Here is an 11,999-nt window from a genome sequence, read left to right on the forward strand (position 1 = left end):
CTAGGGCCCCTCTCAGGTCCAGGAAGCCCCCTCACCTCCCCTGTGGTGGGTGCCGGCTGGGGGGAGCTGCCATCACGTGTGGCCTCCTCCCCTGCTGCTGCCCCTCACTGTAGCTGAGAGATGGGGCTGCCCCTTGCCCAGTGTGGGGCAGGAGTGGTGACTGCGGGCGAGGGGGCCCCCCTGTGCTGGTGAAGGGACCCGCCGGAAAAGGGACGGGTCCGAGTCAGAAGGGCAGGGTAAGGGCAGCCTGCCCTGCCACTCGTGGATGGGGGGCACTAGGACCCTGCGGCAGCAGTTGATGCCAGGAGCTGGCAGAGCAGAGTCAGTGTGGAGCTGCAGGCTCCAAGGCCCGGGGGAGGTGCACGGGGGCAGCAAGTGGGGGCCGGGGAACACTGGGGGAGGCGCATGAGGGCAGCTGGCAGGGTCGGGGGAGAGACCCGGCCCCAAACATTGCTGGAGCCAAGCTCCCAGGCCCTGAATATTGCTGGACACCAGGCACCACAGGCCCATGTAACTCGCCGCCCCTGCCCAGAGTATGAAAATGATTGTTCCAAACTACTGAGCAGATAATTATGTAAGAACCTGGATAGAAAATCAGGACTGATTCACAACTGACCTGTTAGTTTAACACGGTGGGCTACTGGGAATGGCTAGTATTCCCCATGAATAATTCTCCTAGTTTTAGGGCCATGGTTTGCACTTTATTGCATGGATCTGCAAATGTTCTTCTCAGGGAGACACCGATCTTTATATTTGCACCAGCATGTTATCTATGGTCATTACATTTTCAGTGATGATCCCACATTGAAAAATACAGTAACTCCTCACTTAACGTTGTAGTTCTGGTCCTGAAAAATGCTACTTTAAGCGAAACGATGTTAAGCGAATCCAATTTCCCCATAAGAATTAATGTAAGGGGGCGGGGGGCTAGGGTCCAGGGAAATGTTTTTTGCCAGACAAAAGGCTATATTTTATATATATACACACACACATATACACAGTATAAGTTTTAAATAAACAATTTAATACTGTACACAGCGATGATGATTGTGAAGCTTGGTTGAGGTGGTGAAGTCAGAGGTTGGGGTATTTCCCAGGGAATGCCTTACTGCTAAATGATGAACTAGCACTCGGCTGAGCCCTCAAGGGTTAACACATTGTTGCTAATGTAGCCTCACACTCTACAAGGCAGCACGAATGGAGGGAGGGGAGACAGCATGGCAAACAGAGACAGACACACACACCGTGTGTGTCAGAGAGAGACGTGCATTGCCCCTTTAAGTATGCTGACCCCACTCTAAGTACATTGCCTTTTTAAGTAGATCAGCAAGTTAAGACAGCAGCTTCTGCTAGGGTGACCAGATGTCCTGATTTTATAGGGACAGTCCTGATTTTTGGGTCTTTTTCTTATATAGGCTCCTATTACCCCCCAACCCCCGTCCCGATTTTTTAAACTTGCTGTCTGGTCACCCTGCTGCTGCCAGCAAGCTCCCTCCCCCCTGAGCTCTGTAGTGTCCCGCCCTGCTCTATAGAGATGGGGTAAGTGGGGGGCAGGAGCAGGGGGACACCCTGACCTTAGCCACTCTCTTCCCTCCATCCCCTGCACAGCAAGCAGGAGGCTCCCGGGAGCAGCTCCAAGGCAGAGGGCAGGAGCAGCACATGGCAGTGGGGGGAGGGACAGCTGAACTGCCCGGCAATTGATAGCCTGCTGGGCAGCTGCTGCACAGGGAACATAGAGGAGATGATGGGGGGCTGTCGGCCCACCCTGGTTCCAAGCCCCCACCACTAGCTCCAATGGGCTGCTCTTCCTGCAAGCAGTGGACAAAGCAGGTGGCTGCCAAACAACGTTATAAGGGAGCATTGCGCAACTTTAAACGGGCGTGTTCCCTAATTGATCAGCAACATAACAACGAAACATTAACCGGGACTACGTTAAGTGAGGCATTACTGTAGATGTGGTACATCACAGGGGTGGTGCTGGGAAAGGATTCTGACAGAATAACATGAAAAATAGGAACAAATATTTATTGCAAAATCAGGGATCTTCCTACCAGGTACTGAGCAACAGGGAAAAGTAAATTACACAAAGAAATGTAATAAGTATTTTGAAAAAACAAATCCCCAACAACCAATTCCCCACCTGGAAAAGCTTGTGATGTGATGGATGCTGGGAATATTTTATTCTGTGTGTCTCAATGGGATTTCCCAGTCACTCGCTTCATATTTATTTCATGTTGCTTTTACTGCTGTTATTGGCTCATTGGTCTACTTGAATAAATAGAGGACAGGAGGGCAGATCTTTAGCATCTCGCCAACGTTTCGTGTGTGCTTTCCCTTTATATCGCACCATTGCACGGCAGAGAAAAGATAGGCATCTGACCTATCTCAGCACCGCAGTTTTGCACTCTCTCTGCCAAGGGCTAACAGCAGGGCACCCAGTGATTAGGCAGTTTGCACAGAGCATTTATTTAAGGACAAAAACCTTACAGAGAAAAAAGATCAATAAAACAATAACAAGTGGAAAGGCAGACTTCTGCTTCCCAGAGGTCCCGCATCAGTCCTATGGAGACCCTGCCAGGTTCTAGTCCTTCCACTCCTTCACAGGGTTTGACCTACCGATTAATGTCAGTTTGTTGGCTCAAAATGAGAGAGTCTGTTTAAACTCACCCTTTAGACCCCAAAATTTGTCCCCAAGCTCCTGAAGCAGGTAAAATCAGCCGGTGCCCCTGTCCTGGGGGCAAATCCTTAAAGGCTGGGAATCTGTGTAACCAACCATAGGACTTTGCATTGATCTTCCCAGATTCCCAGAAAATCCACCCAGTGAGCCGGGAACATACAATTACCTGTAATACACATATTGATACATAGGTCTGTCAATATACTATGGGCCCATGTTGTCCGGCCCATCTGAATACAGTAGTCTCTGAAGTTTTCATACTTTTAAGCTCTGGCTCAAGCTCACAGATCACATTTATCAGGTTGAAAGAATCGCTCCCAAAGAGGCTGTGTGTGTTTGCAATATCTGTCACAACGGTAATACAGGCTGAATCGAGACACCCCCTCAGGATTTTCTTTCCTTAATTTCTGCCATTAAGAAGTGTCACGTTCTGTACTTCAGGAGGGTCCAGTTTGCAGACAGAGAGCTAGCAGGGGGTCTGAAGGAACATGGGACTCTGACAGGAGCATAGAGACTAGAAAATAGCAAGCTAAATGGGACTTTGCAACAACATTGTACTCCTTGTGGAGCCATAGAGACCAGGATTGAGAGCCTAGGATTTTCTGTGAGGAAACATGGGAGTCCTCCTGAAGCATGGAGACTAATAAGGTAGCTCAGAGCAGCTCTACAGAAAAGACGTTGTCTTCCAGGCTCATAGAGCTTAGGGAAATGGAAGCTAGAAGAAGTTCAGCAAGAACATTGTAATCCTCCAGGGTCATAGAGCGTAGAGCAATGGAAGCTACAAGAGGTTCAGCAAGAACATTGTAACCTCCAGGGTCATAGAGTGTAGGGCAATGGACACTACGAGAGGTTCAGCAAGAACCTCTAGGATCATAGAGACTATGACACCACAGGCCAGAGAATCCAGTTTCTTGGGATCACAGCCATGCATCACCCTCTGGGGGACAGTTTTATGTGGGACAAAAATACACAAAAGTAAGGGAAAACTCTCTCCCCATTGAAAGAGACCGGCTGGAAAGCAAAGAGCAGCTCCTCGTTGCTGAGGTCATAAAATGACACTTGCCCCAGTTCATAGTCCAGATAGACGCCAATCTCATTGTTGTTATTTTTGAGGGGCACATAGGTGTTGGAAGGGCTGGTGAGCGCCACGCAGAGGTGATCATATTTCTGCAAACCCAAGACTCCCGTGTTGGGTCGAAAGACAATATGTCCCTTCCTCCTCACAGACTCTCTGGCCACACCCACAGTCCAGAACATCCCATCCACCTCCACCTCCCAGTAGTGTCTCCCCGAGGTGAATCCCTCACAGCCCAACACACAGGGATCAGTGTCAAATCTCTCCGGACGGTCAGGCATCTTCTGACTTGGTTTTCCCCATCTGGCACCTTTCAGATCCTCAGAGAGGATGAGTTCAGGACCTGCCGTGTCTGGATCCAGAGTCACGTTCACTGCATGACAGAGAGAGAATCTTAGCATTAGAGGCTGAACTCAGCACTGGGGGGAAGGTTGCACAGAATATTCAAGTTAGACATGAGTACAAAATAATCATCTACAACTGGGTGCCCACAATGTCCCCCACAACGACTTCTTTTTCTAGGTGAAAGGTAAGTCTGAAAGTCCACACCAAACCCTTGGTTGTTAAAGGCCTACCAGGGATGCTGGAGCTATCAACGACCAGTGTGAAAAAACTAGGACATTCGGAGGTGAGGATATGAGCAAGGTACAAGGACATTTTATGTTTGTGTTTTAAAAGCAAGAAACATTGAAAAGATAGGACATTATAAGTGATGGTCATTCAAATAACCTTCACTCTGCCCCGCTAGGTACCCACTCTTCCATCTTTCCCTTCTTCTATCCAGGTAAGCTGGAACAATTTGTACAGTGGGGGTGCTGAGAGCCATTGAACCAAACACTAAACCCTGGATATGATGGAAATCACTTCAAGACAGCACCCCTAGTTCCAGCACCTATGCTTCCATCTCTCCTGGTTCTGTAAAATGTGTCCTTTTAGGATCAAGGATACAAGTTCTTATAGCCATAGACAGGGTAGAACTGAACACTGCACTGAGAGTGGAGTTAAGAAAATGGGAACAATAAACCATCATTTAAAAAGTTCCTTTCATGCATACACAATTCTGAATGTCAACACACAATAAATATGCTGCCTCACTGCACCCACCAGTTTTGTACGCTTGCGATCTAGACGTAGGAGGTGAGTTTACATAGACACACTAGCTCCATGCACGAGGACCCCTGTGCAACTCTTGGGGCATAAGATCTTTGTAAATAAGGTGGGATAATTGACGCTCATGTACTGTGACGGATCAGAAATGGACAAAGCAGCTCGTCTCCTGTGCACTCCACATGGTCCTAAAGAAGGATTAATGTGACCCAACCATTTTAGATTTTAGCATCTCCATCCTTAGAGGTTTTCAAGAACAGGTCAGAGAATGCCTGTCAAGAATGGTCTAACTATTCTCAATCCTGCTTCAGCGAGGGCAGGTGGTGGACTAGATGACCTCTTAATGTCCTTTCCAGCCCCACATTTTTATGAGTCTATAAGCAATTCTTTGTGGTAACTGATGAGTAAAGCTGGACAGGAAATGAAAATTTTACCCTGTAAAGTTTTTGTTGTAGGGCGGGGAGTTTATATCTATACATAAAACTGACAGTTGCTAAAAACTGAAAACATTTTGGGCTTCGATTTTCCAATAATAAAATAAAACAAAACCAATGAAAGTGTCTGTGTGTGTAAATTTCCACTTAGTTGAAAAGACGTTTTCTCACCTTCCCTCCGTCCCGCAAAAAACAAAATCACGGATAATTGTCAACCAACTAAAGTTCTGGAAAGAAGCATAAACTTACAAGACACCCAAATATTTCCTAGTGTGGATGGATAAAGTTATTGCAGAGTCTTTCATACAAGGGGGCAGAGTTAAGGTTGTCATCAGTGACCTTACCTGAGAAATTCCTTGCTTTCACATGCTGGGTATTTTTGCAATGTAATTCTTAAAATGTCCTGCCTGAATGTCTGCAGTGTGGTTGCAGCAGTGTCAGACCCGGGATATTAGAGAGACAAGGTGGGTGAGGGAATATCTTTTACCTGAAGAAGAGCTCTGTGTAGCTTGAAAACATGTCTCTCCCACCAACAGAAGTTGGTCCAATAAAAGATATCACCTCCCCCACCTTGTCTCTGCCTTAATGTATTTGTTTAAACAATATTGTATCTTTGTGTTTCTTGGACGCTTCATCCTGAATTTCCTAGTTTCTAATGAGTGCTGTTTCTTTTAAATCCCAATGTTCCTGCAAAGTGCTGATTTGTCTGTTGGGGGAGGGGGGAGCTGATTGGCGGGGGCCCACCGGTGTGTGCTGACCACCCACTATTTTATTTCCACAGGGCTTGGGTGCTCCAGCCCCAGAACCCCCACGGAGTTGGCGCCTATGGGCCCGACGCCCCATTGGGAAGCTCATCAGACGTTCCAGTGGCTGGGGAAAGTGCATTGCACGCTGACAAAATTTCGGAGCGGGGGTTTGTGTGTCTCACCTTTGAATTGCTTCAGAGTTTGGGGGTTGAGGGAGAACTCCGGCGTCCTTTGCCTTGGAGAAAGAGCCATTGCAGCCCGCACCTTCCCCTCCTCACGGCTAGAGGCGGAAAAACACCAACCACACATTTATTAATCTTCACCTGATTGCTCAGTTCAAGTGGCAGCAAAACATCAAGGGGCCTATTTGTGCCTGGACCTGGCATGGGTCTGCAAGTGCTCTCGAGGTTGGGGGAGTGATGGGGAAAGACCCATGATGGGGGGCAGTGTGGAGCAGTGGAAAGAGCACTGGACTGGGAACCGGGACACCAGGCTTCAGCTCCCTGTGTTCTGCAACACACATGCTGGGTGACTAAAGGCAAGTGACTTCCACTCCCACCTTCTGCCTGGCTTGTCTAGACTGTACATTCTCCAGGGCAGGGACTGTCTCTTTGTGCGTATGTAGTGGGGTCCTGATCTCAGCTGGGGGAATAGGTACCATGGTAATATAATACTAGGGAGTCTTTTCACCACCATTCCCACACAGGGACTAGGCAAAATGTCCATCCCTGGTCCCTTCTGATAGCTGCTTATTCCCTGTCTTATAGCTTTTCAGCCCTTTGGGTGAATATTTTAAAACTTTTCTCTGCAACCATGACAGTTGCCTTAAATTGCCTTTAAAAAAGAAGCTGCTGAGGTTTTAGTGTAATCACATGACTCCAGGAAATGGGGCTTTAAGAAAACAAACAAAAAACCACCACCCAGACGTGTAACATTGGAGATGTGTCTTTCAGCCAGTGCCCAAGCCCCTGACCTGCTTTGTGAAGTATGAGGGGGAGTGAGAAGGAGCCACGTACCCGTTCAATATATCTCTGGCGTCCTATAAGTGAGAGGGAGAGAAAAGAGAGTTCAGCTCCACATGACACATACTAGGGACGACTCCTGCTCCAGAAGCAGCTCATTTTTTGATCACTACTTCAGTTTCACAGTTACCAATAGCTGGTCAATTCAGATCTATGTCTTTAATCTCTCGGTTCCAATCGTTAACTCGCTGAACTCCAGCGATTAGGGTTTGGGGCTTGGAGAACCTTTTCTCCACTGCTAAAATAGAAACTTTCTATTTATGAACCTTAGGAAGCCAAATCACCCAGGGAACAGAAATGAAACCATGTGATTCTGGCGTCCAATCACAAGGCACCAGCAGCAAATAATGAACATTGTATATGCATAGTAGTAGCCTGCGTATGAGCAATCCGGACCCCACCTGCAAACTAAAGGCCCAGGTGCATGCTCAAACCTGAGTTTCGGAGTCACTTACAAATTTGTGCCTGCAACTAGAGGTGCAGGAATTGACAAGCTGGGCTGAGACCTTGGTCAAAATGTACAAGAGTACTTGTGGCACCTTAGAGACTAACAAATTTATTAGAGCATAAGCTTTCGTGGACTGTCAAAATGTGTCTCACAGAGATAAATGCACTGGGACCACGCCCTCCCCCAGGAAGCTGGCTCCGGTCACTTGGAACTGCACTGAGATCTGGTGTGATACATGGATCCAGGCAGAGATACCCGTGCCTGCTGATAGTGTGTGTGGGGCGTGGGGGGGGGGGGCAGAGTGAGGGCACCCGGCTTCAGCAGTGTTATTGAGCATGCTCAGTCCACGTGAGCATGATCAGTACAATCCAAGCAGCAAATCTGGGATGGGGCATGTGACCCCACATTCCCCCACCCTCTATGCCTCTGGATCCAGAGGCTAAAATGAATTCACACAAATCTTTAGTCAAAGACCTAGCAGACAACTAATGTAGAAGACAAAGATTAAACAAGATCCAATAACTGGAAGTTAAAGCTGGACAAATTCAGATCGGAAACAAGGTGTTAGTTTTTAAACAGGAGGGTAATTAGCCATTGGAACAATTTACCACCACCAGCAATTTTAAAATCAAGACCAGATTTTTTATTTTCTTCTGAAAACTGTGCTCTAGCTCAAACAGGAATTATTTCAGGGAAGTTCTATGGCCTCACAGAGATCAGACTTGATGATCACAAGTATCAGGGGGTAGCCGTGTTAGTCTGTATCCACAAAAACAACAAGGAGTCTGCTGGCACCTAAAAGACTAACAGATTTATTTGGGCATAAGCTTTCGTGGGTAAAAATAGGGGTTACATTTCTAGATGTTGAATCATTCAACCTGTTCTACATTAATGATGGCTCAAAAATAGCAAAGATGTTGGGTTCCTTCTCCAACAAAGAAACAGAAGAAGTTGGAGCAGTTAGCACGGAAGTAAAAATACCTCTGGATAAAGAACAGACAAAAGGCTATATGGGAAATATGAGGATATAAAAAACAACCAAGGCAGATAGCAGGAGCCCAAAAAGCATCGTTTCTATTGTAGTCAAGAGGAGACTGGCTATTGACTGCAAAAGAGAGAAGGATCAGTTTGAAGGGAATTGAACAACAAACTTACTGCATAATGCAGAGTGTTTCTAAATTCTGGACTGCTAGGGAGACATCGGGAGCTGGTTTTCTTTTTATCAGTGAAAGAGTGATCCTAGCAATTACCATTCCATCATTCTAGCTCTGATAAGAGAAACAAGGCAGCAAATAGTTAGAGATGTGTTTTAAAATGTCTTGCAGCAGATCCCCCATTTAGTTACTTGATTTGCTACTGGTGTTTTTTATTATAATATGTTTCACTCACTAGCAATTTCCTACCTCGCACTGCTCAGCGGCTGTCTCTGTGGAAGCTGTAACATGGTTTCTTGGTGTGCCGTGCAGAACACAGAGGTGAGTTTCTGGCCCCTCTTCAGACAACAAAGCAAATTCCTCCTGGTGTTTCTCACACACCCACTCTGCTTCTGGATCTTTGGCCAACTGCAGAATGAATGGTCTGCCCAGTTCTACAACACTCCCCTGGGTTTCTCTGCACAGAGGAGAGATGTTTCTAGGTGATTCTTCCAAGCACTGGCTAATGCAGGCGCAGCAAATGTTCTCTCTCCAACCGTGAGCACTGGACCTTATAAGCACGTCACAAGGCTAGTGCAAGCGGTCTCCTATTGGGGAGTTTCGGCTGGATTCTCAGAAGTCACCACTCCTACTGTGTAAAAGAGAGAAGATCAGCTGCAATCTCTTCATCACAGACATGGCCTGAGTCTTACCCAGCAACTGGCTGTTTCTTTCCCTGGAAGTGTTTTGTGCGTGTTGTTTTGGTGTTTGCTTCTGGGTTTTCTTTAGGTTGCAATGTGTAATTTTGTCAGCAGGCCAGAGCCTGGGAGGCTCAGCGGAGCAACGAATGAAAAGTGGATCTGAAGAGCCAAATCTTCCTTTCTGTAACTCAGTGGTTCTCAAGCAGGGGTACGCGTCTCTCTGGAGCAGTGTTTCCCAAACTTTAACAACCTGTGAACCCCTTTCACTAAAATGTGAAGTCTCGCGAACCCCCTCTTAAAAATGAATATTTCCAGGGATTTTCTCCTTTACCCGAGTATAAATTATAAGAGCAGTGATCTTGGAAATATAAAATTTGTTTTTATGACATGCTTATTACACCCTCTTTATTATTAATTATTATTTATCATTACAGTATTTTATTGTATTATGAAAACGGCAACACTCTTCCAAGATCTCGCTTTCGTAGCTTGTATCACTTTGAATAAGTCTGTTATAAGACAAGGCTCCTATGTTTCATCAAGGAGTATCAGATGTGAAACAGCATGAAGGTATTTAAGAAGCCAACTCAAAGAGTTCCTCCTACACAAGCATTCAGGTCTTGAGCAGTCCAGGCAAACACCGCACGTTACAACAAAGCTTAAACTTGTTCTTCATCATAATTTTAAAAACAATATTAGCTGCCTATTTCATTTTAAAAATAGCGAAAAATATCCACCTCCCTTTCCATTTCTCATAAGGAGTCTTGAAGTTTAAATCTCCTCAGTGTGATGGATATGCTTGCTTTGATCTGCTTAGCTCTTGGAAGTCCAGGGGCTCCGGGCTGCTGAGACAACTCTGTCCGCCATTAGGGAATTTTTTCCTGAGAACCCCCTGTAACATTTTGCGAACCCCCAGGGGTTCCCGAACCCCAGTTTGGGAACCACTGCTCTGGAGGGACTCAGAGGTCTTCAAGGGGGGACATCAGCTCATCTAGATATTTGCCTAGTTTTACAACAGGCTACATAAAAAGCACTAGCGAAGTCAGTGCAAACTAAAATTTCAGACAGACATTGACTTTATACTGCTCTACAGACTATACACTGAAATGGACGTACAATATTTATATTCCCATTGTTTTATTTTATAATTATATGGTAAAAATGAGAAAGGCAGCAAGTGTTCGGTACTAGTGGCTGTGACAGTTTTGTATTTTTATGTCTGATTTTGTAAGCAAGTCGTTTTTAAGTGAGGTGAAACTTGGGGTGCACAAGACAAATCAGACGCCAGTCATCTGGAAAGGTTGAGAGCTGCTGCTGTAACTTCTCTGAAATTAATGAAGATCCACTAGGGACAGAGGCAATGCATGGAGAGGGAAATGGGGGGGTCACATGCCCCCCCTCCAGATTTGCTGCTTGGCTTGTACTGAGCATGCTCAGTAACACCGCTGAAGCCAGCTGCCCTCACTCTGTCTCTCCCCCACCCCCGCACTATTGGCAGGCACGGGTTGTCTCTGATTTATTAATCTTATCCAAGGGTATGTCTATACTGCAGCTGGAGGTTTCATCTCCAGCTCGCGCAGACATACCCCTGCTAGCTCTGATCAAGCTCGCAGGCTAAAAATAGCAATGGTAGCCCAGGTGGCAGGATAGGGAGCCAGCCACGGTACTTACCCAGGGTTTCAGGTGGGGTTGTACTTGAGACGGAGAGCCCGTCCTGCTGCCCACACGTCTGTTTTTAGTACGCTAGCTCAGTCAGCACCAGCGTGGGTACTCCTCTATGCAGAGACAACCCCAGGGGAGAGAGTGAGGGCAGCCGGCTTCAGCGGTGTTACCGAGTAGGCTTAGTCTGTGTGAACATGCTCAGTACAAGGCAAGCAAATCGGGGGCGGGCTCCTGACCCTGCATGGCCCCCACCGCATCGCCTCTGCCTATATGAGCTGGAAATTACACCTCCAACTCCAGTGTAGACACATCCTAGAATGGCACAGACATTTCTCAGTGATTCCCTCCCTCCCACACACACACATACACACACCCGCCTCCCAAAGAAAACAAAATATATTTTTGATGAAATAGAAAAATTCTGATTCCATTGATTTTCGTGGGAAGGGGGGCCTGAGGGGGGAGAGATGTTGTTTAAAAACTGAAAACCCCAAAAGTTTCTATTTTTTTGACCATTGAGAATGAAAGCCTGCTCTGTGTGGGTTTTGTACTGACCTGTCTACGTTGCTTAGGGGTGCGATTTGTTTTACTGGGCTTGCTACAGCAAGACAACCCCTAGCGTGGATGTTGTTGTACCAACAGAAAGGTGCCTTATATGAGGGCTAGTCTTCATGTACAGTGCTACCAATGCAGCTGCTCGGCTGTAGCACTTTAGTGACGACGCTCCTGTCGGCGTAGTTAATCCATCTCCGCGAGAGGCGGCAGGTATGTCGACCAGAGACGCTCTCCCAACGACATAGTGCTGTCTACATGGGGTGGGGGGGGGGAGAGTCGGTATAAAAACGTCACTCAGGGGTGTGGATTTTTCACACCCTTGATTGACATAGTTATTCTGATATAGTTCTGAAGTATAGACCTGGCCTTCGTATAGGTTATTCCTCTTCCAGTATGGGAATATGTTGTGCTGGTATAATGTGAATGCTAACTTTCTCTG

At 46.7% G+C, this 11,999-nt stretch overlaps 1 protein-coding gene across 6 annotated transcripts; it reads right to left on the bottom strand.

The window, feature by feature from the left end:
* Positions 1-3,601: 3,601 nt before the first annotated feature.
* LOC128847659 (butyrophilin subfamily 1 member A1-like) lies at positions 3,602-9,392 on the bottom strand. 6 transcript variants are annotated; one of them, XR_008446927.1, is made up of 5 exons: positions 8,913-9,392; positions 8,665-8,777; positions 7,056-7,078; positions 6,222-6,319; positions 3,602-4,125 (listed from the first exon to the last, which is right to left on the bottom strand). XR_008446927.1 is itself a non-coding variant. In XM_054047250.1 (4 exons), the coding sequence occupies exons 3-4, from the start codon at positions 6,289-6,291 to the stop codon at positions 3,608-3,610; spliced, it is 588 nt and encodes a 195-aa protein (XP_053903225.1). In that variant the 5' UTR covers positions 6,292-6,319; positions 7,013-7,078; positions 8,913-9,388; the 3' UTR covers positions 3,602-3,607. The 6 variants fall into 6 exon arrangements, 4 of the variants coding, with proteins under 4 accessions (XP_053903225.1, XP_053903226.1, XP_053903227.1 ...); XR_008446928.1 differs by having other exon boundaries at positions 7,013-7,078; XM_054047250.1 differs by lacking the exon at positions 8,665-8,777 and having other exon boundaries at positions 7,013-7,078; positions 8,913-9,388.
* Positions 9,393-11,999: the final 2,607 nt, after the last annotated feature.

The sequence above is a fragment of the Malaclemys terrapin genome, chromosome 13 (assembly GCF_027887155.1).
Source record: "Malaclemys terrapin pileata isolate rMalTer1 chromosome 13, rMalTer1.hap1, whole genome shotgun sequence".
In the NCBI taxonomy this organism is placed as follows: domain Eukaryota; kingdom Metazoa; phylum Chordata; order Testudines; family Emydidae; genus Malaclemys; species Malaclemys terrapin.

Coding starts and splice junctions, on each gene's coding strand:
- LOC128847659 (XM_054047250.1), bottom strand. CDS start 6,291: ATGGCTCTTTCTCCAAGGCAAAGGACGCCGGAGTTCTCCCTCAACCCC. Junction 4,126..6,221: donor AACTCTGAAGCAATTCAAAG/GTGAGACACACA, acceptor TCTGTCATGCAG/TGAACGTGACTCTGGATCCA.